At 47.9% G+C, this 27,531-nt stretch overlaps 1 protein-coding gene across 2 annotated transcripts; it reads left to right on the forward strand.

Annotated features, from left to right (window-relative positions):
* The first annotated feature begins 352 nt into the window (after positions 1–352).
* On the forward strand, positions 353–27,363 carry CD34 (CD34 molecule). Of its 2 annotated transcripts, none has more exons than XM_084865320.1 (8): positions 353–621; positions 12,355–12,537; positions 13,180–13,433; positions 15,256–15,336; positions 23,912–24,062; positions 24,296–24,348; positions 24,666–24,830; positions 25,738–27,363. In XM_084865320.1, the coding sequence occupies exons 1-8, from the start codon at positions 555–557 to the stop codon at positions 25,750–25,752; spliced, it is 969 nt and encodes a 322-aa protein (XP_084721446.1). In that variant the 5' UTR covers positions 353–554; the 3' UTR covers positions 25,753–27,363. The 2 variants fall into 2 exon arrangements, with proteins under 2 accessions (XP_084721446.1, XP_084721445.1); XM_084865319.1 differs by having other exon boundaries at positions 355–621; positions 25,873–27,363.
* Positions 27,364–27,531: the final 168 nt, after the last annotated feature.

The following is a 27,531-nucleotide window of genomic DNA, read 5'->3' on the forward strand; positions in this document are numbered from 1 at the left end:
GGGAAGTTTTACCTGATGAGAAAAAAAGGCTCACACTTGTAAACCCAGGCCCCCACAGAAGATTTCCTTCTGCAAGATTGTTCTCGGCTTAAAACTTTAAAATAAAGGAAAGCAAAAAGGAATAGAAAGCCAAAAAAGAAAAGAAAAGAAAAAGTAAATTTACTCCTGCCCGGCCTGACACAAAGGGGTTAAAAGTTAAGTGGAAGTGAGCTTGATGATGGGGCCTCTACATAAACTTGAACAAGGCATCTGCCCCCACCCCTCCACCCCCATCCCGCCCAAACCTCCACCTTTTTTGGCCCCGAAGGCGGCAACCCCAGCCTCCCTCCCTGCGTCCCCCGCCTTTGGGACCGTGCAGGGAAGCTCACGTTAGTGGCAGCCAAGGCGAGGGGCCGGCCCTGCCAGGACCAAAGAGGGAGGGGAAGGGAAAAGCAAGGAATCGCCCACCCCGCTCGCTCCCGGGAGGAGGGGCGGGCGTCCGAGCGAGCGAGCGAGCGAGCGAGCGAGCAGCGCCTCGGGCTCCGTGCATCTCCCGGAGCCGGCGCGCGGGAAGGATGCTGGGCCGCCGGGGCGGGATGCCGCGGGGCTGGACCACAGCGCTGTGCCTGCTGAGTCTGCTGCGTGAGTACCGCGCGGGGCCGCCGGCGGGACGGGGAGGGCCGCGCGCTCAGCCAGCTGCACGCGGGGAGGGACGGGGAAGGGGAAGGGACCCTCGCCTGCATCCAAGCTCCCACGCCCGTGGCCGCTCCCGGCTTTGGGGAGCGAGGGGGGCCGTGGGAACCGGGCCCGGCCCCTCACCTGGGGATCGGCGGGGCTGGGCGGGGAGGAAGGCGGCCACGCCGCGAGTGGGGACTCGCCCAGGGGTCGGCCCGCAGGGAGCCCTCGGCGACCCTAGTGGGACTGCGAGACTCGCTGGAGTTGCCTCTGATCTAAAGCCCCTTGACGGTGCTGGGTCTCTCCATGTTACCAAAGGTGCGGAGCGCAAAGTTGGAGAGAAGAAGGGAGGAGAGAAGGGAGGAGGGAAGCAGCCGAGTGTTGCGGTGATGAGTGATTCTGGAAACGGGCTGAGCGTGTGGCGGGCAAGGGGGCCAGGCGCCCACCCAGCACTGGGTCGGGGGCGGGGGTGGGGGCAGAATTAAGACATTAAGGAAAGGGAGCAAAGCCACCTGGCAGGAGGCCCCGGAGGCAGGCGGAGTTGGACGAGGAGGGGAGTTTGGAGCAGAGAACAGTCCGTGCAAAAATCCTTGCCTTGGATCGCGAAGTGAAGTTACAACTCGCTCTCCCCACGCCCACACCCATTCCCCCCGCAGAGAAGGTGGAGGTGGTGGATGGAGCTTGTTCTCCACGCTGCCTCCCTCTCCCCCCACAGCTCCTCTCTCGGGCACCAGCTCAGGAGGGTTAGGTCTGGGGATTTTCCTTCCCTGCCCCTCCTCTCCAACTTCGGAAACCAGTGGACAGGTCAGAAGACTGCGGACGCTTCTCCTCATCCACAATGCTCTTATTTCTTAAGGTCTTGCTCTCAATTTCCTTCACACACACACACACACACAGCAGGGCACTCAGTAAATATTCCTTTCATCTGGGGATAACATTATCTCCTTTCATTGCACTTAGAAGGTTTTAAACATTGTAACTTGTCCTCCCTTTTGCTCCGGATTCTGCCCCCAGGGCTCCCCATTCCCTTCTCTTCCTAAAGGCCAGCGGAGGGGGGAAGGGAGGGGGGGAGCATTCTGGGCCAGCCAGTGGGGGCCCCACTCTCAGCCCCCTTTGCTGTCTCTCTCTCTGGGGCCACCCCGCTGGAGAGCGACTCCTTCTGGGCCTGAGAAAGCTCTGAGTTGGGCTCTGGATTGACCTGTTTGGCAGCCCCAGAGTTGCCCTTTGGGGCAGGGAAAAAGTCCCTGAAGTGTACAAGCCCGAGTGAGGGGATCCCCCCTGGGTGAGCGGATCAGAGGCTCTGATTCAGATCAGCTGCTCCTCCGCTCTGCTCTGACTCCACAGCTTGTGCTGATGGCCTGGTCCTAGGCCCACCCTCAGCTGGTCGGTATCCGTCTTGTCTCGCCTGCAGCACTGGAGGTGGTGGGAGCAACTGAACCTCTTCCAAACCTCGGTGGCCCGTCGAGAATTTCAGTCTGGGGGTGAGGGGTGCGACATGGGTTCTGGTCCTTAATCTTGCCAGATTGCGTGGGCCAGTTTGGCACCCCTATGCCTTTCTTGAGAACTTGCTAGGGTGTGTCTTTGTTTTAAGAGCAGGAGTCACTTTCTGTCCTGGGGTATATGGTGGAGCCCAGGACATGAGTGACTGTACCTCGAGATGCTAACAAAGGGACGTTGCGGAAATTCTTGTGAAACGTAGAGCAGAAAGGAATGCTGTGGCTGAGCTTTGTCCTGAGAAGTTCTTTTTCCTGTCCCTGCAGGAAGTAGGTAGGCCTGGGGGTGGCCCTAGCAGCCCCCCTGAGGTAGACTTCCTTTGTTGGGAATGGAGTGGCTCCGGGGCCGAGGCTGTGGCGAGAGGCCACCAGGAAGCATTGCCACCCCACCAGCTGGGAAGAGGAGCCCCATTTGTCAGACTCAGGGTTTCCCTCAAGCCCTCCTCGGCCAGTCCCACCCCTTTGCATTCCTCTTCTTCCTCTGGGTCCTTCTGTGCCTGCAGACCCCACACCCATATCCTGTCTAGGGCCACATGGAAGAGGGGGGGAAGAAAAGAAAAGGAAAAGAATTTTATCAGATATTTTCCAGAGGAGAGAGGACTCCACCCTTTGAGTCTCTGCCACATGGTGACTGAGGAGGAGCAGCCGGGGGACCGGTGACTAATGCAGTGGCCCCCAGGACTCCTCCTTGTAGGGCCAACCCTGCTGCCAGGACCTGTGCAAAAGCAAGTCCTTGGTAGCATTCCTGGTGGACAGATAAACACCGGCCACCAGGACCTCTTTCTTATCCCTTTGGCTCCACCTCCTGGGAGCCTCATTCACTTATCCTCATCGCCTCCATTCTCTCTTTGTCTTCAACAGCTCAGGGCAAAGGGTGCCAAACTGCAGCTGATAAACTCCTGCGAGTCTTACAAAAACAAATAAGAAGGAGGGACAAATTCCCCTTATGGTCTCACGGCCCCAATTTCCTTTAGGTCCTGGGCAGGCAAGCCTGGGCTGACGTTCAGGGCTGATGGTTACCCAGCTCCACCCTGACTTTGCTGGACCTAACTCAGTGGTCGGCAAACTCGTTGGTCAGCAGAGCCAAATAGCAACAGTGCAACAATTGACATTTCTTTGGAGAGCCAAGTTTTTTAAACTTGTTCTAACGCGACTTCTTCAAAATAGACTTGTCCAGGCCATGTTATTTTGTGGAAGAGCCACACTCAAGGGGCCAAAGAGCCGCATGTGGCTTGCGAGCCACAGTTGCCGACCGCTGACCTAACTAAATGGTCTAGTGTGGAGAACTGAAAATGTGAAGGCAGGGGAACAGAACAAAAACACCAGCCTCCAGAAGAAAAAGCTCAGAGTCAGTAGGACAGAATTTCCATATTTTTTCTGGGCTTTGACTGCTCTAATGGGAACATTTTCTTGCCTCTGCAGCAAAGAAATAAAAGCATGTCCTCTATGACTTTTAGTCCCAAAGCCCCCACCTTTACTAAAGGGAAAAACGTGTGTGTCTTGGGGGGAGGGGAGTTCCATCCTGGGACTTACGCGCCAGAGCCCACCTGGGAACGAGACGCTCCCCTCAGGTGTAAAGAAAGGAAAAGGCCTTTGGCTTAACTGGGAAGTCTGCTGTTTGTTGATTGGAAAGTCCTGGGGGGACAGAAAACCTATGGCTGACACCTACAGGGGAGCAGCATCTCTAGGTAGCCAGTTCCATTGTTCAAGAAAATTCCTTAAATAGTCTTTGGATGAGACAGTCTAGACCCCCATGGACAAATTTAGGATGTGCAATTCCACAAGAGGTTGACTCCCTGAGCACAAGAGAAAGTAGAACTTTGTATTTGGTGAGCCTGAGACAAAAGGCTGAAATATTATACTCCAGAGCACAAGGAGAGAGAGAGAGAGAGAGAGAGAGAGAGAGAGAGAGAGAGAGAGAGAGAGAGCGCTCCTGGAACAGTGGAGGGACAGTGGAGGTTGGAAAAGACCTGGCTAAGAGGCCTTAGAGTACGCTATGGATGTTTAGTACAGTCTGTCCAGAATTTCAGTTTTGTCATCTCTTTTGGGCTGTGCTATAATCTGCTCCAGGTTCTCAGGCCTTCAGTAAGCACAGGCCAGTCTGTGTTAGCAGTCTCCTGGGGGAGAATAAGGAGTGGGTGCTTGGTGTGAAGTAGTGCAAACCAAGAACTGCTGCGGCCTGAGGATGGGGAGGTGCAGATCTTCCATCCGGGAGTCGATGGCACCCAGGAAAAGGCAAGAAGAGGTGACTGGGAGAAAGGTAGGCCCCAGAGGAAGCTCAGGATATTGGTGTTCCACAGAAAGTGGACACATCATTTAAATAATATAGGGAAGTGTCAGTACACAGGGCACACTCAGGCCACAGACACTTGGTTTAAATTCAAACATTAGCATGGCCTCTGATGGATAGGGCGGCATCAGCCCAGCTCTTTGTTCTGATCCAACAAGGCCCAAACTCCTGGAGGCCATAACAAGGATGCTTCCTGAATACTTCCAGGAAAGGCGGGAGGCTCACCGCCTTGCAGTTCATTCCATCTTTTTAAAACAAACCTCCTTATTTTAAGTTTTTCTTTGTATTGCCATGAAATTAGCCTTCCTGCAACTTCTAGTCATTAATTCCCATTCTATTTTTTCTAATACTTCACAGAATCATTCTGATGTTTCTTCATGACGGCACTTACCGACCTTTCTAAATCACCCCACTAGATTATAAACTCCTTGAGGACAAGGATATATTTAAATTCTAATGACACTCACTCCTAACAGTGTAAAGGAATCGCCTTATTTTGTGCTTCCCACAGCTCTGAGCATGGTCCCTTGTACATCCCTGTGCTTATGAAAAACAAGAATGAATATATACATGAAATGCACCTTGAAGAAAGTTATTTACTCTCCCTCCCAAATTCTTCTTTTCTACATCAGAGGTTCTAGTAAAGGGCCAGATAGTAAATATTTTAGACTCTTAAGGCCTGGTGCTCTCTGCTGCATCTTGTATTTATTTTAGTTTACAACACTTTAAACACAGGAAAGCCATTTTTAGTTTGCTGGCCATGGTATAAACAGCCCATGGGCGGGATTTGGTCCACCATCTGCAGTTGCCAGCCACTGATCTAGATGCAGTAACAGTGGGCCCTAAACCATAGGACTTGGTTTCTAGAACTCTAATTCTGGTTAACCTCCATGGAAATTCCCTAAATTAATAAACTTCCCCTGAAAACAGAGTCTCAAATGAGACCCCTCTGCCTAGTGGTGGTTCGTGTGACTGAACCTGACACAATCACCTTTCAGTCCAAGAGTTTATTCTGTTTTGTTTTGAAATATATTTTATTATTTTATTTTATTTTATTTTATTTTTTACAGAGAGGAAGAGAGAGGGATAGAGAGTTAGAAACATTGATGAGAGAGAAACATCGATCAGCTGCCTTCTGTACACCCCTTACTGGGGATGTGCCCACAACCAAGGTACGTGCCCTTGACCGGAATCGAACCTGGGACCTTTCAGTCCACAGACCAACGCTCTATCCACTGAGCCAAACTGGTTTATTTTGAACTCAGGACTGTGCTAAGCGCTCCGAGTAAAACAAATGAGTAAAAGAGACAGTCTGGCACCTGAGAAATGTATAATGGAACTGAAGTGGCAAGACCTCTACTTGGGGCACAGTGTACATGATTTGTGCTCAATAAGTGATGGGGATACATGTCCTAAGGTCTTGGAGAAGCAGAAGGAAAGGGGCCTACATTGAGGATAACCACGATTTCTTGATGTTTACCAGATAGACTAACTGCTTTACACCCCTTTCCTCCTCTGTTCCAATAAACAACTAGGAAGTAGGGACTATTTTTATCCTCAGTTTATAGGTGAGCTTTAAATAGGGGAATAGGCCGGGCTGGTGTGGTTCAGTGGTTAAGTGTTGACCCAGGAACTAGGGCTCACGGTTCGATTCCTGGTCAGGGCACATGTCCAGGTTGTGGGCTCGATCCCTAATGGGGGGCATGGAGAAGGCAGGCGATTAATGATTCTCTCTCATCATTGATGTGTCTACCTTTCTCTCCCTCTCCCTTCCTCTCTCTGAAATCAATAAAAACATATTAAAAAATAAAGACATAGCCGAAACCGGTTTGGCTCAGTGGATGGAGCGTCGGCCTGCAGACTCAGGGGTCCCAGGTTCGATTCCGGTCAAGGGCGTGTGCCTTGGTTGTGGGCACATCCCCAGTGAGGGGTATGCAAGAGGCAGTTGATCAATGATTCTCTCACATCGATGTTTCTGGCTCTCTATCCCTCTCTCTTCCTCCCTGTAGAAAATCAATAAAATATATTTTAAAATAATAATAAAATAAAGACATAAAGAGGGAAAGAGGCTTCCCAAGGCCGCACTGCGGAGCATGGGGCAGAAGCCTGCCTGCTTCTATCAGGGCCTGAGAGCGGAGCCTGAGCTCTTTGCTTCCAGACTCTGCCGTCTTCTCACCAGCACAGGAGTGGGCTCCCCGAAGAGGCCCCGTCCTCCTCCTTCCTAGGACTGCATCTCCCAGAGCTGAGACACCAGGAACTCCTCCATCAAACTGCTGCTGGGCCGGGTGCTAGAATTCAAAAGGTTGGGCAGAATGGGGCTGACTGGCTAGGACAGCGGTCGGCAAACTGCGGCTCGCGAGCCACATGCGGCTCTTTGGCCCCTTGAGTTTTTAGGAAAGGCCAGCTTAGGAGTACCCTAATTAAGTTAATAACAATGTGCCTGCCTATATAGTTTCCGTTCAAAAAATTTGGCTCTCAGAAGAAATTTTAATCATTGTTGACTAATGCATTTGCCGACCACTGGGCTAGGTGGTTCAAAAACAACACCAGCAAAAAAAAAAAAAAAAAATGAAACCAAGGCTCTAAGAAAAGTAAAATCAAGGACAGGAAAACGCAGTCTCCTAAGGTGTGGAAATTGAGTTATTTAGGTAGCAGACCTTTCTGAACTGCTGAGGATTTATAACCGCACCAGACCCCCCTTGAAAGAGGAACAATACCTTCAATTCACTAGCTATAGGTAGAAATCTTATAAAAATGTATTTCAGAAGCCTCTGCTTCCTTAAGTGTAACAAACAATAGGACTGTAACCTTCATGCTTCAGATATATCATGGAAACAGTTTGTTCAAGGTACAACTCGGTGACATCCTAATGTTCTTTGAGGTGAACATATTTATTTACTCCTCCCATACATGACTCCAGGCTTGTGTGGGTTTTGATACTCATGTCTGTTTTTCATTTATTTCGGTTCATTTTTAGCTGCTGCTGCTCCTTATTTCTTGTTTGTTTCTAAGAGTCCCTTTTTAATTTTCAGCTCTAGCTAGTATATCAAATAACCAATGTGATAGTATTATGTGTAAAACAAGAATAGTGGCCTCTGCATAAGTGCCTGTAAGTTAAATGGGTGACTTTTGCTACATCCATTTTGTGACATCTAACTTGGCTTCTGAGAATCCTAGTATTGCCAACTCCCTGAGACCTTGTCTTTTTCTCTTGCTCCATGTTCAAGAGTGGAGATCACATAGCTGTGTAGGTCCTTCTGTGTCTCGAAAGTCTTAGGTCTTGGCGTCTCCATCACGTACAGAGGACAAATCATGTATACCATTTCCTGAGTAGAGGTCTTGCCATGTTAGTTCCATTATAAACTTCTTGAGTGCCGGTTAATAAAGATGGACTGAGAAGTAAACAAAAGCAGATAGCGTTTTCTTCCAGTTTAAGTTGTGCTCTCATGTGGTCTGGCGGAGGGCTACGCCTCCAGTCTAGAGTGGAATGGATGGAGTGCGGGTTTTACCCATCGCTTTTAAGAATCTGCCTGGTAGGCCGCTGTTCCTCCCCGCAGACTAAGGGAAAAGAAGTTCACGTAAAGAAAGGTCAGATTCGAAGCCTCAATGCCATGGGTGTGTGGGGGAAGTAGGACTCGAAAAGATCTGTGGCCCATCTTGATTCTTATAAATGTCACATCTTCAAGACCCTTCATGGGAACGAACTCTATAAAAGGGTCCTCAGAGACTGTGAAACCAAGAGACTCCCTCACAGATGTCCTTGTATTGCAGCAACAGGCCAGGATTGTCTCCCATGGCCTCGCTGAGGTGTCCCCTGGCCCTCCACCAGCTTGTGTGTACCTCACATTCAGCCTCGCCTTTCTGTTCTCCACCTCTGTTCAGTTTCCCCAGCGTCTCTGAGGTTTCCCTGCTCACCCTAGGCTCGGAGGCATGAATGTGAGGCTGGGGTCCCATTGCCATTTGCAGATGGACCCTGCTAGAGTCCCCCAGTGCTCCGCTGAGGCTGAGGGGTGGGTGGGAGGAGGCTGCGGCAGCCTGGAGCCCGACCCTAGTGGGTTGGTCGCTGGCCTGGGCCAAGGGTTGCTTCACTCATCTGGCACAGGCACCTTGGTCCTCCGCACTCACAGCAGGTCGCTTGACACATCTGGAAAAGTTCAAAACTGTTTGTCTGGGTGAAGGAGGCCCTGGGGGAGGGGGTTCAAAGGCATGACATCACCTCAGCAAGGCCCAGCTTCCTTTGGGAAGAGAAAAGGGCTGGGCCAGGCTGGGCCAGATGGGATTCCCAGGAATTGATGTATCGGAGGGGAAGAAGAGGAAAGGGTGGGCAGGAAGAGTGACGTCACGGGGGATTCCAGCCGTGCCTTGCAATGTACCTCGAGAGGATGACTTCAGTTCTTATCACCTGCTCTCTACAGTGAACCAGACCTTAGGGGCAGATTGCAGAGCGGGCCCTACTTCAGGACAGAAGAAGATGGGATCTGCTTTCCCGCCTATTTTATTTTGTCAAACTGACTCCCTACCTAAGCCAGACAGGAGCCCCTCCTTTTTTTCCCAGAGAATGGAGGGTGCCTGCTGGTCCTGAGAGGTTTGGCCCCCTGAGTCAGCTAACCCTCCAGGCCCCATTGCTCCTCGTCCCGCACGAACTGTGCCTTTCTTCTCTGCCCAAACCCTGGTGAGGCGGGTCCTCATCTCCAAAGCGGACAGAGCGGTTTTACTGTGTCCGCCTGCTCACCTGCCACGTAGTATGAAGATGATAGTCATCCTTGCCCTTAATGGCAGTCATCTTGGCGGCAGGTTGGGGAGGGAGGCAGCTAAGGGGCGGGAGAGACTTGTCACCGTCTCCAGGGACGCATTCTTGGGCCCAGGTTAATAGAACGTCCCTCCTGTGGCTGAGGGAAGGAAAAGATGTCATTCTGCATTGCTCTCCTGGGAACCTCGGGAAACGGCTCACCTAGCTCTCCCTGGGGAACATTTAGAGACAAGCTTTGGGGGCCCTCAGGAGCCTTTCCTTGAGGCTGGCACTGCGGGGTGTGCGCTCTGGATCTCCAGTCCACAGCCAGCATGTACAGGGTCCAAGCCCAGAGTACAGGGGAGGCCCAATACTACATGTCTAAATACTTCAAAGTTATAAACCAAGCCAGTGGTCGGCAAACGCATTAGTCAACAGAGCCAGATAGCAACCGTGTGACAATTGAAATTTCTTTGGAGAGCCAAATTTTTTAAACTTCTTCAAAATAGACTCTCTCAGGCCGTGGTTCTTTTTTATTTTTATTTTTTTTATTTTATTGACTTTCCACAGAGAGGAAGGGAGAGGGACAGAGAGCCAGAAACGTTGATGAGAGAGAAACATCGACCAGCCGCCTCCCACACACACCCCACCGGGGACACGCCCGCAACCAATGCACATGCCCTTGACTGGAACCGAACCTGGGGACCCCCCCCCCCCCCCCCCCAGTCCACAGACTGACGCTCTATCTACTGAGCCAAACCGGCTTTGGCCAGGCCGTGGTTCTTTGTGGAAGAGCCATGCTCAAGGGCCAAAGAGCCACATGTGGCTCATGAGCTTGTTTGCCGACCACTGAACCAAGCCAACCGACTGATAAATAAAATACCATCTATTCTCCTACTTCGTGGCCACCTGAAAGGCCAGGTTTGAATGTGAGACTCTTGTGGTCCTGGAATTCAGTCCCACAATGTGGCTGAGCAAGAGGAGATGGCCCTTGGTCCTAGCTCCCCCCTCTTTTCTTCTTAACCATGATGCTGGCCCACACTGTAGTGGGTCTTATGTGCATGTAAGGGACACTCCGCCCGCACGCTTCCCTTCTAAGCCTTCTCCCTGCAAAGAGCCACCCCTCCGCTGCCTCTCGGCCTTGCAGGCGCCCACTCTGGTGCTGCAGCTTCCCCGCTGCAGGGCAGGTCCTCCAGGGAGGAACACATTCGAGGACTTCTGACCCCCAAGGTACATTCTGGAAGGGAGGCTCCATCTCTGTTGGAGGGCAGCGCAGGAGGAGAAACAGTGTGGGCTCTAAAGCTCAGGGTCTAGGCAGGAAGCTTCTCCCTGGGTCTAAAGACGGCCCTGCTGGCTGGGAACTAGGAACCATGAGGACAAGGACCCTCGTGAAGATCTTCAGAGATTAACTAGGTCCGGGAACATTGTCACTAGCAAGTTAACATTCATGTCATTGATTCTCCCAAGAATCCATGTAAGGAAAAACCCTCCCTTTAGAGATTTGTAAACAGACACACACACACATTAAATTGCAAAGTTACTGGCAGAGCCAAAGCTAAACTCTGTCTGCATCTGATGAGGAATCAGGCCTGGTGTTCTCCAATTGGTCAGCTAGATCTCTAGGGCAGAGATTCCTGAAGGAAACCTTAGGGTTGCTTGCTGCAGTTCTTTAACCAAAGAAAAGCAGAATTGGTTTAAAGGCCAAGAGGGAGAGAATGAGGGGAGTCTGGGAATGGAAAAGTCTAGGAAGAAGAGAAGAACATAAAGAAACTGCATAGAGCAATGGTCATCAACCTTCCTAATGCCTCGACCCTTTAATACAGTTCCTCATGTGGTTGTGACCCCCAGCCATAAAATTGTTTTCGTTGCTACTTCATAACTGTAATTTTGCTACTGTTAATGGATCGTAATGTAAATAAATATCTGTGTTTTCCGAGGGTCTTAGGCTCTATAGCAGCTGTTCTAATGTCGCGACCCACAGGTTGAGAACCGCTAGCAGGGTCCCCTGAGACTATCAGAAAACACAGATATTTACATTACAATTCATAACAGTAACAAAGTTACAGTTATGAAGTAGCAACGAAAATAATTTTATGGTTGGGGGTCATCACAACATGAGGAACTGTATTAAAGGGTCGCAGCATTAGAAAGGTTGAGAACCACTGGCATAGAGGATGGTATGTTCATAGTGATTATTCCAAGAACTAATGTGGTGGTGGATGGAGAGTGAGAAAAAGAGAGGATACCTTAAGAAAGGAATAGAGATATATCCTCCCCACATTTTAGATCTCTGTAATATTTATCCAGGTATACTTTGCTATTTTAATATTTTACTTAATATGTTATGAACATAGCCTCACATCCTCATGTTGCTATAGTTTTTTCATATCCGTTTATGGTAATGATTATGGTATCTTAGGTGCATAATGCCATTTATCGGATTGTAATTCATTTTAGTTGCTTGCAACTTTTCCCTCCTGTAGATAATCCTCCTATAGATAATACTCTTCTAGCCACTTGGTGCATACAAGCTTTTCCTTCCCCATTTCCTTAGGAAAAATCTAGTCGTGGGAAATTAGTTGCCTGTCCAGGAGGATGTTCTTGTTGCTGTTGCCTTACCAGGGATGGCAGGAGATATTCTAACGCTTTACAAATTTGCATGTCATCCTTGCGCACAGGGCTCATGATAATCTTCTAGGCATCATTCCAGTTTGAGTATATGTGCTGCTGAAGGGAGCACAGGATATTCTGGATGGAAATTGAATCACACCCTGGCCAGTTTCCTTAGTGGTTAGAGCACTGGTTGAAGGACCAAAGGGTTGCTGGTTTGATCCCCGGGTTGGGCATGTTTCGGAGGCAACCAATCAATGTGTTTCTGTCACATCAATGTTTCTCTCTCACTCTCTATCCTACTCCCTCCTCCCCCGCCCCCGCCAACTCCCTCCAAAAATCAATGAGAAAAATATCCTTGAGTGAGGATTAAATATATATATATATATATATATATATATATATATATATATTTATTTATTTATTTATTTATACACACACATATATATGAGAGAGAGAGAGAAAGAGAGAGAGAGAGATGAAGGAGGAGGAGGAGGAGAAATAGAAATTAAATCAGGTGATAACATGAGGATCCAAGACAATTTAAGTTCTGACTTTTCCTTGTTGTTTCTCTACAGCCTCTGCATTCACAAATGCAGATAACTTGACTACTGTTGCCACAGAGCCACCTACCAAAGCAATGTCTTCAGCTGTTCCTACAAATGTATCCAACCAGGAACCCGTAACACAAAGTACTCATGAAAGTACCACCCTCTACGCCATCTCTCAGAACAGCAGTGGGACCACAGCAGGCATCTCAGGTAAAAAGTGTTTGTCTTCGGTCCCAGAGGGATGCTGCTGGTGCTTTGATAAAGCATTAGGACATTTGCAGACCACCCTTCCTTCCCCTGCTGACCCCCATCGAGGGAAATACAGGTTCCTATAACAATGGCGTGGACATCTTGTTTAGGGTACCCTGAAGTAAGTTCTAGATCATTCTTCCTCCAATGACAGCATCCTCAGGCCAATGCCTTGGCAGCTGATCCTCTGCTCTCATGCTGAGTCTGGTTTAGTGACAAAACAGGGCTAGCTGAGAACTCCCTAGAGATCGCTGATCTCTCCTAAATGAAGGAAGTTGTTTATGGGTTCAAATTGGGGGTCTTTGACTTCACTAGGGTGGACCAGAACCCAGTTAAGTTTCAGAATCCTGAGGGCATTCCAGTACATCTAGATTATAGCTATAATGCCAACAGCTGGCTTGAAATGAGTTTGGTAAGGGTGAGGCCATAAAGTATTTCTCAAATCCCCAATTTCCCTCTTCTGGGTTGAAGACCATGCCAACGTCATTATCTATAAGGTCCTCACTCATGACAGTGAACTGAGAGGTTGTGTGTGTGTGTGTGTGTGTGTTTATATTTATGCAAATTTGCTCAAATGCACACTTGTATTTTGGTCTATTCCAGAGACTACAGTCAAGTTTGCATCTACCTCTGGGATTACCCCAGTTCCTGGAACCATGAACTCTTCTGCCCAGACACAGACCTCTTTAGCCACCATCGTGTCTTCCACCCTAACCAACTTTTCAACTTTGGAGATGACCTTGGAGCCCAGCACGTCACCTGGAAATATTTCAGACCCAACATCCAATAGCACCAGTCCTGTGGCATTTACCGTTGAACCCAGTACATCCTTTTCTTCTACCCCCAGTACCATCAAGGTGGGTGAATTAGGCCCAAAATGGCAGATTTCCCCCTCATTTCATATATATATGAGCTCTATGCTCCCCTTAACTTCTCCTCATCCCAACCAATAAGATTTGGCTCATTCAGAATAGGCATGGGCCCTGGCCAGTGTTGCTTAGTGGTTGAATCCCATGCACTGAAAGGTTGACAGTTTGATTTCCAGTCAGGGCACATACCCAGGTTGTGGGTTTGATCCCTGATCAGGGTGTGTAGGAGGCAACCAATGTTTCTCACATCAATGTTTCTCTCTCTTTCTCTTTCCCATCCTCCCTCCCTCTACTTTAAAATCAATAAAAAGAATTAACATGAAAAATATGCAGCCTAAATATTGCTGGAACAGGTAGAAAGGGGGAGAGGGGTGGAGTCAGGTGGCTAGGCTGATCTGTGCCATGGGAATTGCATTTCTAAGGAGTAGAGATTAAATGGGATTCTCTGTGATCTATCCAATCCTCTGTGGTTTTCTCTAGTACTTCTTGTCCTGGGCTTTGATTAGGGCCCCATTCCCCTTTGTACACATTTAGAAACCATCTTTCATTTAATGGTGCTGTTTTTCCCAGAATGCTTAGGGCAAATACCATTTCCTCTCTGTGAGAGGGTTTGGCGGAAATCCAGGCATAGAGAGGCAGTGAGGAATGGAGCAACCAGGGATGGTGAGAACACTGGCCCTTCTCAGCCCTGGGGCTAGTGACTGGCTATCACTTTCCACACAGAGGATAGGAGATATGAGGTCTGTACCTGGGAGCGGGCTCTGGGGACCTGCTTGGTTTCCTTTTTAAAAGGAGCTAGGAAAAAACCTAGACAGTCTTAGGGGCCCGGAGGAAACTGAGGTTCTGCTCGGCCCCCCCATATCTCTTTGCCTTATACAAGGTGAGGCAAAAGTGGGTTTACACTTGTGAGTACACAAAACATATAATTCAGCGTTTTTCAACCGCTGTTCCGCGGCACACTAGTGTGCCGCGAGATGTTGCCCGGTGTGCCGTAGGTGCAGACAAGACAAGAATTTTATAATTTTTCACTATTTTGTTTACTTAATATTTCATAATAAAGTAATTATAAAATACTTTCTTTGTGTTTATTTGATTCCTATTCAAGAGAATTACTTTATATATAGTCAATGTAGGCACAGAGTTAAATTTTTTAACATTTTCTAATGGTGGTGTGCCTCGTGATTTTTTTCATGAAACAAGTGTGCCTTTGCCCAAAAAAGGTTGAAAAACACTGATATAATTTACTCTTGTGTTATGAGTTACTGTATTTTTCATATAACAACTGTAAACCAATATTTGCCCCGCTCTATATGGCCTGGCTGGGAATAAATAATTCACTGGGGGGAAAAGAGCCCACCCTGCCCTCTTCTATCTCTGCTCCCTGTGTGCCAGTGTTTACCAAGTTTGCCAATAGCTGGTATCTGCTGGGACCGGTGATGAGATGGAGGAAGAGAGGGAGACTGTTATAAAGCTCTAGTTCTTTAACATTTTTTAAATTTATTTTATTTTATTTATTAAATTTATGGGGCTCACATTGGTCAACATGAACATATAGGTTTCATGTGTGGGTTTCTATGTTACAGGATCTGTATATTGTACCATGGGATCACCACCCAAAGTCAAATATTCTCCTGTCGCCTTACATTAGAACCCTCTACTCACCCCCCACCTCTTCCCTCCCATAATGACTTTTTAAAATTCTTTTCTCTGAACATCTCTTAAGAGTGTACTTCACAGAATCACCCTGGAAAAGAGGTGGGGAGGAAATGAGCGGCAAAGATGCTGGCTTATTTACTTTGTTTTAATACAGGGAGAAATCAAATGTTCCGGAGTCAAAGAAGTGAAATTGGCTGAAGCTATCTGCCTGGAGCTAAATGAGACCTCCAGCTGTGTAAGTCAGACTTCACCCCTGTGCCTTCCCCCTCCCCCCGCCCCACAATTCCTTCTCAACCCCCTTAGACCACTGGTTCTAGATGGATGTTGGTGGACTCTAAGCAAGGTCAGGCTACTTGCAAAATGAGCTTTGCGGTTAAGGAGTAAGAGGCCCCATCTGGTGGACAAAGAAGGCAAAGATGATTCTATTTAAAGGTAGTTCTTACTTTATACCTCCTCTGGTATAGTCTCTGTAGTACATTATATATATATATATATATATATATATATATATATATATATATATATATATATATATATATATATATATGTTTATATTTATATTTATATTTATATATATGTTTATATTTATTTGATTTTATATTAAGAAAGTCCTTCATAGCCGAAACCGGTTTGGCTCAGTGGTAGAGCGTCGGTCTGCGGACTGAAAGGTCCCAGGTTCGATTCCGGTCTGGGGCATGTACATTGGTTGCGGGCACATCCCCAGTAGGGGGTGTGCAGGAGGCAGCTGGTCGATGTTTCTCTCTCATCGACGTTTCTAGCTCTCTATCTCTCTCCCTTCCTCTCTGTGGAAAATCAATAAAATATATTTAAAAAAAAAAAAAAAAAAAAAAAAAGAAAGTCCTTCATAAAATAGTCACCTAAAATAGTAATTTCTTTATTATATTTATTTATATATAACTTTAGTCCACATAGAATTTCTTTTTCTGTAATGCTGTGTTTTTCATATAACCATTTTCCCAGATTATTTATTTCTTTGTTGATCAGAATGCTTCTTTTAGCTTATATTAAGTTTTTATATGTCACAGGGCACATTCTTGACAGATATTTTATTTGTTCAGTTTGTCTTTTTTTTTTTTTTTTGGCCTGTTATAAATTTTTTTTAATTATTATACTTTGACATTACAAGATTTTTTAATATTTAGCCAGAAAGGTCCTTGCTCTATAAAAAAGGAAAAGTATTTTTTACTCTATTAGAAAAACTTTAGGAACATCTTGTCAAGATTTTTTTTAATTAAAATTTTAATTGGAACTACTCTAAAAGTCATCCATATTTTTTCTGTTCTTCCCTTATACTATTCAGCATCTTGTATTTTTTATTTTTTTGTTTTTTAATTTTTTTCTAGAGGTTTTATAGATTTCTTAAATTTATCTATAGTACAGACTTATTATGTATTACAATTGGTTATTGTTGGGATATTAGAGTTAATTGAGTTTGGAATATTTATCTTGAGTTTAGCCATTCTGGTTGACTTGCTTGTTAATTCCAGGATCTTTCTAGTTTATTCATTTCTGTTTTTAAGGTAAGTTATTATGTTACCTTCCACAATGTGTTGTTTTTCTCCTCATTTTCAGTAGTTATGCCTCTTGTTTGAGTTTCATTAGTGCATTGGTGAGATTGTACAGCGTGGTGTTCACTTTTAACGATAATAGTAGGCCTCCTTACTTTGTTTCAATAAGCCTCTTTCCTGACAGTAACGAGGCTCTGAGTGAAGAATGTGATGACAGCAAGAGTGGTACTCACTTTCCTTACAAGTTAAGGATTCATTTAAAGGAACCATCTGTGTGATGTGAGGCATACACGACCTGGAAAAGGGCTGGGGAAAGACTGTGCTGTCGAGCGCATAAAATTACTTATTTGGTCTGTTCTAACCGCTGACATCTACCTGTGCTTATTAGGTGGGTGGTTCTGACTCACAGGTCTTTTCAAATTATACCTTAGAGAATTACCTTAGGACTTTTAAAAACAAAGTACCTGGTGAAGATCTAAGTCCACACAATGGAATAACTAAGTGCAATTTGCAAAATATTATAGCTAACTTGGACACAGATGTAAAATGTTCTGTGTGTTCCTGATGCTGACTTTCAACTCTACTCATTAAAAAAAAAAAAAAAAAAAAAAAAAAAAAAAAAAAAAAAAAAAAAGTGCCAAATCCTTTGCTAATTCTAGCTCAGGAAAATAACCATTCCCCCGGCCCTTCTCCTTCCCTATCATCTCAGTTGAGCGCTTGTTTTCCTGTGTATCACGGGTCTGTGCCAGAATGCTCATTCTTTGTACCAACAATTTAGAGTTGATTGCATAACCTTCTACATGTCTGTCCATTGCTCTTCAAAGTTCAAATTTAACTAGGATCATCATACAAGACGAGGGCCAGGAACTTACTGCTACTCCAGGAATAATTCCTCTTATGTTGCTATGACCTCTTTCAACCCATGGTCTTGACTGTCTAGTCTAATCTTCTAGGCACAGCTGGGAAGATCTGCACTCTCCTCTGAGATTTGGGAGGATCCTTGCGTATCAATGTAGGAAGAGAGTGGCTCCCCCAGTTTTCTAAAGAAGGCTTCTGCTCTGCTTGCCGTAAATCAGCTCTATGGTAGGGACAGTGGAGTGCTATCGTTTCCCTGGTGGGTCTCCCACTATCGATCCCCCTTCCTTGCTGAGGTCCCCTCTTCCCCAGACCTCAAGCAGCAATGCCTCCTATGAGTCCCCAAGGTCATTTTCCTCAATCAGCCATCCTTGTTCAGAATTTGTAGCCACAGCTCCTGCTTGTGTCCCAGATTCCTTTTCCTTGAGACCTACATGATTGTCTGATCATCAGTCGGTTCCCAATGCTGAGTGGTGCGATGTAATTTTTCTTAAGATGGTTTTTACTTTTGGTGTCAGAAGGCCTTAAGGTGCTGGTTCTAACCATGGGAAACGTAGGCCCTACTCACAGCCTAAGGAGAAGCATGAGAGTTTGGATTCCCCTAACATCACGTCCTTAAATACTTGGGTAATGTCGGCATGCTCCTGAATCTGTATTCCCAGGAGAGAAATGCACAGGCATTGTTCTCAGCCATCCAGATTCTCATTCTGTACCAAAACTTACAGAGTATCCAGCGTGTTAGCTCTCGCTATGTGAATTCCTTCGACATGTCTTCCATACATGCATGCATTCTGTAGACATTTGTACCCCAACCATGCTTCTTTCACCCCCATCCTTCATCTCTAGGCAACACATCAACCTGTATCATCCAGGGAGAGGCAGGGCGGTCCCATGATCTTCTCAAGCACCTGGTACCACAGCTCAGAACCCTCATTAGCAGGACGTGTCACTCCACGTCTGACTTTCGTTTTCTCTGCTGCAACATCAGGTTAATTAAGTGTTTGTGATTGTGGTTTCTCAAATTGTTTCCAAAATGTGAGCTTATTTTATTCTCTTATGTCATAACCATATCTAAGGGTGCAGTTCAGCAGTGTTAAGTGGAGTCACCTTGTTGGGAAGCCAATCTTCAGAACTCTTTTCATCTCCTAGAACTAAAACTCTACACCCAGTAAACAATGTCCCATTCTTCCCTCCTCCTAGCCTGGCAGCCACTATCCTACGTTCTATTGCTCTGAATTTGATTCTTCTAGGTATGTCATATGAGTGGAATTATACAGTATTTGTCTTTTTATGACTGGCTTATAACACTTAGCATAATGCCCTCAAGTTTCATCCATACTGGAGCCCGGGTCAGAATTTCCTTACTTTTTAAAATTGGATATCTTTTTCCATTGCATGTACACACTACATTTTGTTTATCCATTCACCCCCTGACGGACACTTGGTTTCATATTTGGCTATTGTGAATAATGCTGCTATGAGCATGGGTATACAAGTATCTCTTCAATGCCCTGATTTCATTCCTTTTGGTTATATAGCCAGAAGTAAAATGGCGGATCATAGGGTAATTATATTTTTAAATAGAATTTATGTTTTCCATAACAGCTGTACCATTTTACAACCCCATCAACAGTGCAAAGGAGTTCCAGCTTCTCCACATCATTGCCAACACATGTTATTTCCTGTGTTTTGTTTGTTTGTTTGTTTAATAGTAGCCATACTAATGGGCATGGCTACTATCTCATTGTGGTTTGGGCTGGCATTTCTTTCTTTTTTTAATATATTTTTATTGATTTTTTTACAGAGAGGAAGGGAGAGGGAGAGAGAATTAGAAACATCAATGAGAGAGAAACATCCATCTGCTGCCTCCTGCACACCTCTTATTGGGGATGTGCTTGCAACCAAGGTACATGTCCTTGACCAGAATCAAACCTGAGACCCTTGAGTCCACAGGCCGACGCTCTATCCACTGAGCGAAACCGGTTAGGGCTGGGCTGGTATTTCTTAATGATTAATGATCTTGATCATCTCTTAATGTGTTTATTGGCCATTTGTACATCTTATTGGAGAAATCTCTAAGTCCTTTACCTGCCCATTTGGTTTTTAGAACTACCTTTCTTTAGAATCAGATCTATTTGCACAGAGGTTTTATTTATTCAGCTAGCTCACATCGCCTTTATTCTGTCCCAATGACTTCATCTGAGGCAGACTGCCGCCCGCCCGCACATCGTATCCCCAGCCCCAGCCTTCCTTGCCCTCTGCCCAAACACTAAAGGGCAGTTTCCATGCAGAAAAACAGCGTACAGATGGAGGGCTGATGAAGACAGTGTGTTTCTTGGAAAGAGCCTGGAATCAGGAGACAGCCTAACTTCGTGCCCTTAGTGAGCTGCCCACTTGGGTGACTTGTAGCAGGTCCTTTAATTAGTCCAGAACCCATATGAACATAGAGCAGTGTTTTTCAACCTTCCTAATGCCGTGACTCTTTAATACAGTTCCTCATGTTGTGGTGACTCCCAACCAAAATATTATTTTCATTGCTACTTCATAACTGTAATTTTGCTACTGTTATGAATCATAAGGTAAATACCTGTGTTTTCCGATGGTCTTAGGCAACCCCTGACAGCGGTTCTCAACCTGTGGGTCATAACAGTTATGAAGTAGCAACGAAAATAATTTTATTAGTTGGGGGTCACCACCACATGAGGAACTGTATTAAAGGGTCGAGGCATTAGAAAGGTTGAGAACCACTGACATAGAGGTTTTGCCTGCCTTGTCAAACTCACACACAAAGTACATAAAATTATTGAGAGAGAGAAAGAGGGATACAGCACTGGGAAATAATCTCAAAGGTCATTTAGAAAAATCTATGTCCTTTTCTCTACTTTAATGCTTAGCATGCTTCCTTGACAAGCTAAGAGTCCTTGAAAAGTTTGAGGGTGCTATTCTAGAAAGGTTGGATGGTTTTATTATTTTGGTTATTATTTTTGAAAAAAAAACAAAAAAACTCGTGCAAGCCGATGTAGTTGGGGGCTCACAAATCGGATTCTCATGAGCGAAATGGCGAGGCTGTGCTTCCTCCTGCCCACTCTCCCATGCTGCCTGCCCACAGCCTCTCCTGGGGAAGGATGTTTATTTCAAGCATCCGGAGAAGCATTGTGCTTTGTTCAGGATCCACCTGCTCCTCTCCGGGCTCACACACAATCCCCCGATGCCGAGTGGGAGGCTGGCCGCTGTTCTTCCCTTGAATTTAGTCCAAGAAGCCAAGCAAGGGGTGGAGGGACTCCGTGTGAAGGCCAAACCAGTGGGGACGCTGGGTGGAACAACAATGCACTTTTGTTTGTTTGGGGCTATGCTTAGTTCAGCCTGGGTTCCACATTATGTAATATACACCTGCTACCGCACTCCGGAGTCTTACAGTCTGGTCAGAGAGAAATGGCAAAAAAACAATAAGGCAGAATAGGATTAAACATCCAAATGAGGATTCTAGATGGCGGAGTACAGAAGGTTTGCTATTATTAATGGTAATGGTAATGGCTGCCATTTTTCCAGTGCCCTAGAATGGGGTTTCAAAAGCCTGCTGGGCACTCTCCGTACAGCACCTCCTTACTCTCCTCAGCAACTCAGTCTTCAGCTGAGGACCCTGGCACTGAGGCAAACTGCATGCCATGAAAGAATCTAGTCACTGGCAGAGCAAAAGTTGATGTCCATTCTGATGGGAAGTAGGACCTGCTTGAGGGAGGAAGTGGGCCTTGGAAGGATGGGGAATCCAAGGGAGAAGATAATGTTCTTCCTTCTCCCGCAAGTAGGGTTGTAACGGTCTCAGCTCTCATGTCCCTGAGCTCCCTCATGGTGGTGCCCCAGTCAGAGGCCTCCCACCAGCTTCTCCCGTACACGTTCTGCCTATCCTTCAAGGCCTGCATTGCGATGCTCTGACAGCCCCAGGCCAGATGTGCCCTCACCCTCCTCCGAATGCCGACAGCATCTTAATTGCACCTTTCTTTGGCAAACCAGGGCTGTGACCTCTTGGTCTCCTTTTGCTTCAGTTTCTTCATCTCTAAAATTGGGTGATGTGCCGAAACCGGTTTGGCTCAGTGGATAGAGCATCGGCCTGTGGACTGAAGGGTCCCAGGTTCCATTCTGGTCAAGGGCATGTACCTTGGTTACAGGCACATCCCCGGTGGGGGTTGTGCAAGATGCGGCTGATCGATGATTCTCTCTCATCAATGTTTCTAACTCTCTATCCTTCTTTATTCCTCTCTGTAAAATATCAATAAGATATATATTTTAAAATAATAATAATAATAAAAATAAAATGGAGTGATGTGAGGCTAAATTAATCAATATGTGTAAAACACTTGAAACAGTGCCTGGGACAGAGTAAACTTCATTTATGTTCATTGCCATGCACACAAAACTAGAGCTTGGACATGTAGGATTCATGCTACCCCCCCCCCCCCCATGCACACACATGCCACGTGACCCACGCACCACGTGACACAGGTTTTCACACAGCATCATATATTTAGGGCTTGATAAATGTCAGGATCTGATTGAGGGGCAGCTTCTTGGACTCAGCTGCCCGATGATGGGGCCACCTCGCTTGGCTTGTTTTGACCATGCAAGAGCCTGTCCCTCTGCCCCACTCAGGAAGGAGACATATTCCAACCAGAGACACATCAGCAGCCCAGCCCTGCTTTCCACTCAGAAGGCATGGTGCTAGGGAGGGTGTGGTGCTCAGGGAAGCCATGTGCGGCTCTCAGAAGAGAAATGGGCCTCGAGAGGAAGGAGACTGCTGAGTATGTCCAACGTAGTGTCCGGGCTACCCATAGCAAAGAGCCAGATTTCTTCCAGAAGCAGAGCCTCTACCCAGGACTTCACAAGGCAGGCCTGCAGAATAGAGCCTTTTCCTGAGGGGTGAAGCAGCCCTGGCCTGAGAGTCCATTTCTCTGAGACCTCACTCCCAGAGGCCTTCCAAGGCCGCCGATGGCCTCCCTTCTCTGTGGCTTGGGGGTCAGCTAGGCCTGCTCTCCCGGCCTCATCCACACCCAGTGGGTTTCACTCAGCTCACTGAAGCTCCAGCTGATAGAAGCAAGCTGGGGCCTGAGGCCAGTTTTGACCTTGCCTTGTGCGAGAGCAAAGGACCCTGGGTATTTCTGCCTTGGGCCATGGCAGTAGGAAAATACCCAGGCTGCCTTCCAAGCTGGCAGGGCCTTCTGGCTTTGCCACAGAGGCAGTGCTGCCTGCAAACAGGAAGCTTTCTCCTCCACGTAGGCTCAGTTCTGACGGCCCTCACACGCCCCAGCAGTTTTCCCCCAACAGGAAGGCGGTCAGAGCTTTCAGGCGTTTCCTCCTCCGCCATCTGCCATCCGGACAGGGGAGAGTCTTGGTTTCCACTCCTTTCCTGTGCAGGGGAGGCCGCTCTGATTGGAGGCTGCCGGCATGACCCTGGGGCACTCGAGAACGGGGTGTTGGAGGGCACAGCCAGGGCCCGGACCTGGGCTCGCTGTTGAAGAATTATCCGAGTTTATCTGCTGAGCTCGAGTTCCTGAGCAGGACTCAGTTCCTCAGTACGGGCCAGTCAACAGCCTGGAGGAAGACCTCTGAACCTCGAAAGCATGTTTATCTTTTAATAGATTTTTTTGTTGATTTCAGAGAGGAAGGGAGAGGGAGCGGGAGAGAGAGTGAATCATTGATTGGCTGCCTCCTGCATGTCCCACACTAGGGATTGAGCCCACAAAGCAGGCATGTGCCCTGACTGGGAATCGAGCCATGACCTCTGGGTTCATAGGTTGATGCTCAATCACTGCGCCACACTGACTGGGCAAGGGTTCCATATTGTTAATGGGAAAGGGGGATAGAAGAATTGATTGAAAGACCACTTCCCTTGGGACCTGACCTTTGTGAGACACCTTGGAGAGTAAGAGGGAAGGGACCCAGGATCCTGCGAATCTATAGTCATTGATTTTGTCTTACCCCTTCTTCCTAACATTTGGAGCTATTCTAGCCTTGAAACAAATGATTTTCTCCTCAGTATGGCACTATTAATAGTTTTTGTTATTGGCAATTTCTTTTGAACTTACTTTGAATAGTATAGTGGGCAGGGGCAGTGCTTTAATAAATTTGTTCTCTGGCATCTTACACCTAAGACACTAATAGATATGTGTTTTGGTACCGAGAAGTTTGTTTTGTGTTTTTTCTTATTGTGTGCTTATACACACATACTTTAAGGTGTGTGTTTGTTTTGTTTGTTTGTTTGTTTGTTTGTGTGTTGTGTGTGTGTGTGTGTGTGTTTTCCAGATGGAATTTTAGAAAAAAGGGATCCTTCCTGTGAAGGATTTAACCAGAATTATTGTCAAGACTCTGGGTGCAGTTCAGGGCATAAGAGTAATTTCATCGCTTGCTCATCATTTTTCTCGGTCTTCCCAGGAGGATTTTAAGAAGGACAATGGGGAGGAGCTGACCCAAGTCCTGTGTAAGAAGGACCCGGCTGAGGCGGGGGCCGGCGTGTGCTCCTTGCTTCTGGCCCAGTCAGAGGTGGAGCCTCACTGCCTGCTTCTCTTCTTGCCCAACGGAACAGGTGAGGGGCACATCTGTCTCGAGGGCCTGAGGTTAGAGGACACTGGGTAGAAATCAGGCACCGGAACTCAGAGAGAGCAGGGGCTGGGGAGTAGGGCCGGGCTGACTTTGGGAGAGGTCGTCCTGAGATGAACCACACTGGCCATCAGAGAATCTTCTAACTCAGCTTAGGAGGACAGAGCAGGGTGAGCTGGCTCAGCTTCTAGACTCAGCAACCCCCGTTTCTAATTCTAGACCTTTCCAGCAAGATCAAACTTCTGAAAAATCACCAGTCTGACCTGATGAAGGTAAGTTCTCGAGATGATGGGTTTGGGGTGTTTGCTGTAGTAGGGGAGAGAATAATGACCATCTCTAGACTTCCCTTTCCTCCCTCTCCATCCTTCTCCAACCATCTTCGCCTTCCTGTGCTGAGCCAGAATCTCACAGTACAGCTTGATTCGGAGATGTCCGTCTGAAATCCTATTCAGAAAATTCCTGAGGTCCATGTCTTCTTGTGTTTGCCCACTGTTGGGTCACATGCGTGGGTCCAGTATGGGTTGGACTCCTTTGTAGAAGCCACATCCCACCAGTGACGAGGCCGTCTTTTCTGTGCCTTCTCCCCAAGCTGGGGATCCAGGACATCAAAGAGCAGAAGGTCGAAAGCCAAAAGAGCTATTCCCGCAAGACCCTGATTGCGCTGGTCACCTCGGGGATCCTGCTGGCCGTCATGGGGATCACTGGCTACTTCCTGATGAACCGCCGCAGTTGGAGCCCCTCGGGAGAAAGGCTGGTTAGTTTCTGGGGTTCTGGCCACAGGAAATGAGGAAGATTGGGGTCTCTGGGGCAGCCCACGAATGTCAATATCAGGGGAGGAGAAATACCAGAAAAGGCACTTTTTATGCCCTTAGCACAGGATGGTCAGGCCTACACATATCGTGTCCTTGGACGAATCCAAACCCATGCCAAAGGTAGGCTTCCAGTTGTTTGTATATTAAATAATCCAACCATTAAGAAATAATAATAACACAAGAATGAACTCTGCATTTCGTGTACTCACAACTGTAAGCCTACTTTTGCCGATTGGGGAGGGGGATTAACTGGGACAAGCTCACCTCCCTGTGGTCCCAGATGGTCCCTGCCACCGACTGACTCTTTTTTTTTTTTTTTTTTTTTTTAATATATTTTATTGATTTTTTTTTTTTTTTTTTTTTTTACAGAGAGGAAGGGAGAGGGATAGAGAGCTAGAAACATCGATCAGCTGCCTCCTGCACACCCCCTACTGGGGGCGTGCCCGCAACGAAGGTACATGCTCTTGACCGGAATCGAACCTGGGACCTTTCATACCCACTTTGCTTTGCACAGGCCGACACTCTATCCACTGAGCCAGACCAGTTTTGGCCAACTGACTCTTTTCACTGGGACAGTTCATCTGGGCGTGACCGGAGCAGGCTGCCTAGTCAGCCACTTGCAAACATATGATGTGGCCACGGGTGCCACTTGGCTCACCAGGGGGCCTGTGGCAGGAACACATACTTAAGAATTCCCTTTTTTGGGGGGAAAAACCTATTGTTGACATGTTCTGGATGAGGAAGGAGAGGCCGGGGTTTGACTGGTGGCCTCTGGCCGGGGGGGTGCACACGCCGGGGAGCGGGTGTCCGGGGAGCTTGTGGTGCTCTCCGCTGTCCTTTCTCCTCTAGGAGCTGGAACCCTGATGGCTCTCCCGGAAGAAAGGAGTCTGCTCATGCAGCCGCCACCCTCCCCAATCCTCCTTCCCCCACCGGGTCTCCCTCCCCTGCTTTCAGATAATGCTCCTTTATTTATGCACCGTCTAGGGGGAAGACCCTTATTACACGGAGAACGGTGGCGGCCAGGGCTATAGCTCAGGCCCGGGGCCCGCCCCTGAGGCTCAGGGGAAGGCCAGTGTGAACCGAGGGGCTCAGGAGAACGGGACCGGCCAGGCCACGTCCAGAAACGGCCATTCGTCGAGACAACACACGGTGGCTGATACCGAATTGTGACTCGGCGGGGCGGGGCAAGGCTAGGCGGCGATGCCCGGGGAATGGGGTCCGCCCTGCGTCTGGCTGCCTGATGCCTCCCTGCCGGGGGTGCCATCCCTCGCCTTCTACCCTTGGCCCCTGCACACACCTTTCAAAGCCATTCCTGGGGCCCTGTCCTGCACCAGATGGGGGCTGAGAGAGGCAAGGGAACCCTTTATGCATTCAGCTCCCCCAACCCAGACTCTGATCTCCTGAAGGAAGGGTGTGATGGGAGAAAGCCAGAGCTCAGAGAAGCTTCCAGGTAGGGCGGGTGATCCTGCAGCCTTCACAAGCAGCCCCCTCCCGCTCCTGCCTCTCTGCCTCATTCTGGGAACCCCAGGGAGAACGTGTGGGCTTTTCTGGCCTCCACTTTCCTCCCAGGGAGCTTTGCCTTTTACTATTTCTTCCTTATGTTTTCTTTCTTTGCTTTAGAGAAACCAAAGCCACTCACTGCACCTGCTCTTTGTTATGATTATAGCCAGACACCTTGTCGCCTTACACCATGTACCTTACGCCCCCTCCAAGTCACTGTGGATCCAGTCACCTGCTTCCCTCTTGCTCTCCAAGGCTCCCTCTAGCTCCCCCGTCCCCTTCCCCCTTACCTTCTCCCCTCCCCCCGCCCTCCCGCCTCTGTGCAGAGGCCTACACAGCTTTCTGGCTGAGCCTGGACCGGGGCTCTGAGTAGTAGAACAATGTCTCTGCTTGGGAGACAGGATGGAGGTGCATGGACATGTGTTCCCACCCACCCGTGGGGGCAGATGGAGGAGAGCAAAGAGCTCAGTCCTGGTCCCGGGACCTCCCAGAGCCTCTGCCTGGGCTCCGCCCCTCCCGGTGGTCAGAGTGGGCAGGAGCACGGGACCACGCCATTGAGCCAAGCCCCTTGGCCTGTGCGCATCTCAGGAAGCCTCTTGCTCTTAGGCGAGGCCCTGGCCTTATCCTCCGATCTCGACGGCTTCCTTCTCCCCCCCTCCCTGATTCCTGGGGTGAGCTGTGTCCTCAGGGCCCCAGCAGACGCCCTCTGTCCCTGCCTCCCCCACCCTGACCCCCTTCACTGCTCTGCGTCCCCTTGTGGTCAGGGCCCCACGACATCTCCAGAGGACCCTCACCAGTTACCTCCTCTTGTGGGTGACCCAGGTCCTCATTTTTGTGGGTTGTTTGTTTTTTTTCCCAGAGGGGTGAGCAGGGATCCTGATTTCAATGACGGTTGGAAATAGAACTTTCCAGAGATAGGAAGAGTGGGTAGATTTTTTTTTTTCCTGAATAAAGAATGGTGTGTAAATACTGTGATTCAAGTCATAGTGGAACCCGTTTTTCTGCGGCTCTGACCCGGCTGGGTGTGTTTGGGTGCCGGAGTGGCCGTCTCTCCGTCACGTCCGCTGGGCCGTGCAGCGATGTGTAGGGAGGACCATCTCAGAGGACACAGGTACCCACCCACAGGATGCGGCCCCTTGGGAT

This window comes from Pipistrellus hanaki, assembly GCF_964339955.1.
Source record: "Pipistrellus hanaki genome assembly, chromosome: 18".
Taxonomy (NCBI): domain Eukaryota; kingdom Metazoa; phylum Chordata; class Mammalia; order Chiroptera; family Vespertilionidae; genus Pipistrellus; species Pipistrellus hanaki.

Coding starts and splice junctions, on each gene's coding strand:
- CD34 (XM_084865319.1), top strand. CDS start 555: ATGCTGGGCCGCCGGGGCGGGATGCCGCGGGGCTGGACCACAGCGCTG. Junction 24,063..24,295: donor CTTCTTGCCCAACGGAACAG/GTGAGGGGCACA, acceptor TTCTAATTCTAG/ACCTTTCCAGCAAGATCAAA. Junction 24,349..24,665: donor ACCAGTCTGACCTGATGAAG/GTAAGTTCTCGA, acceptor CTTCTCCCCAAG/CTGGGGATCCAGGACATCAA.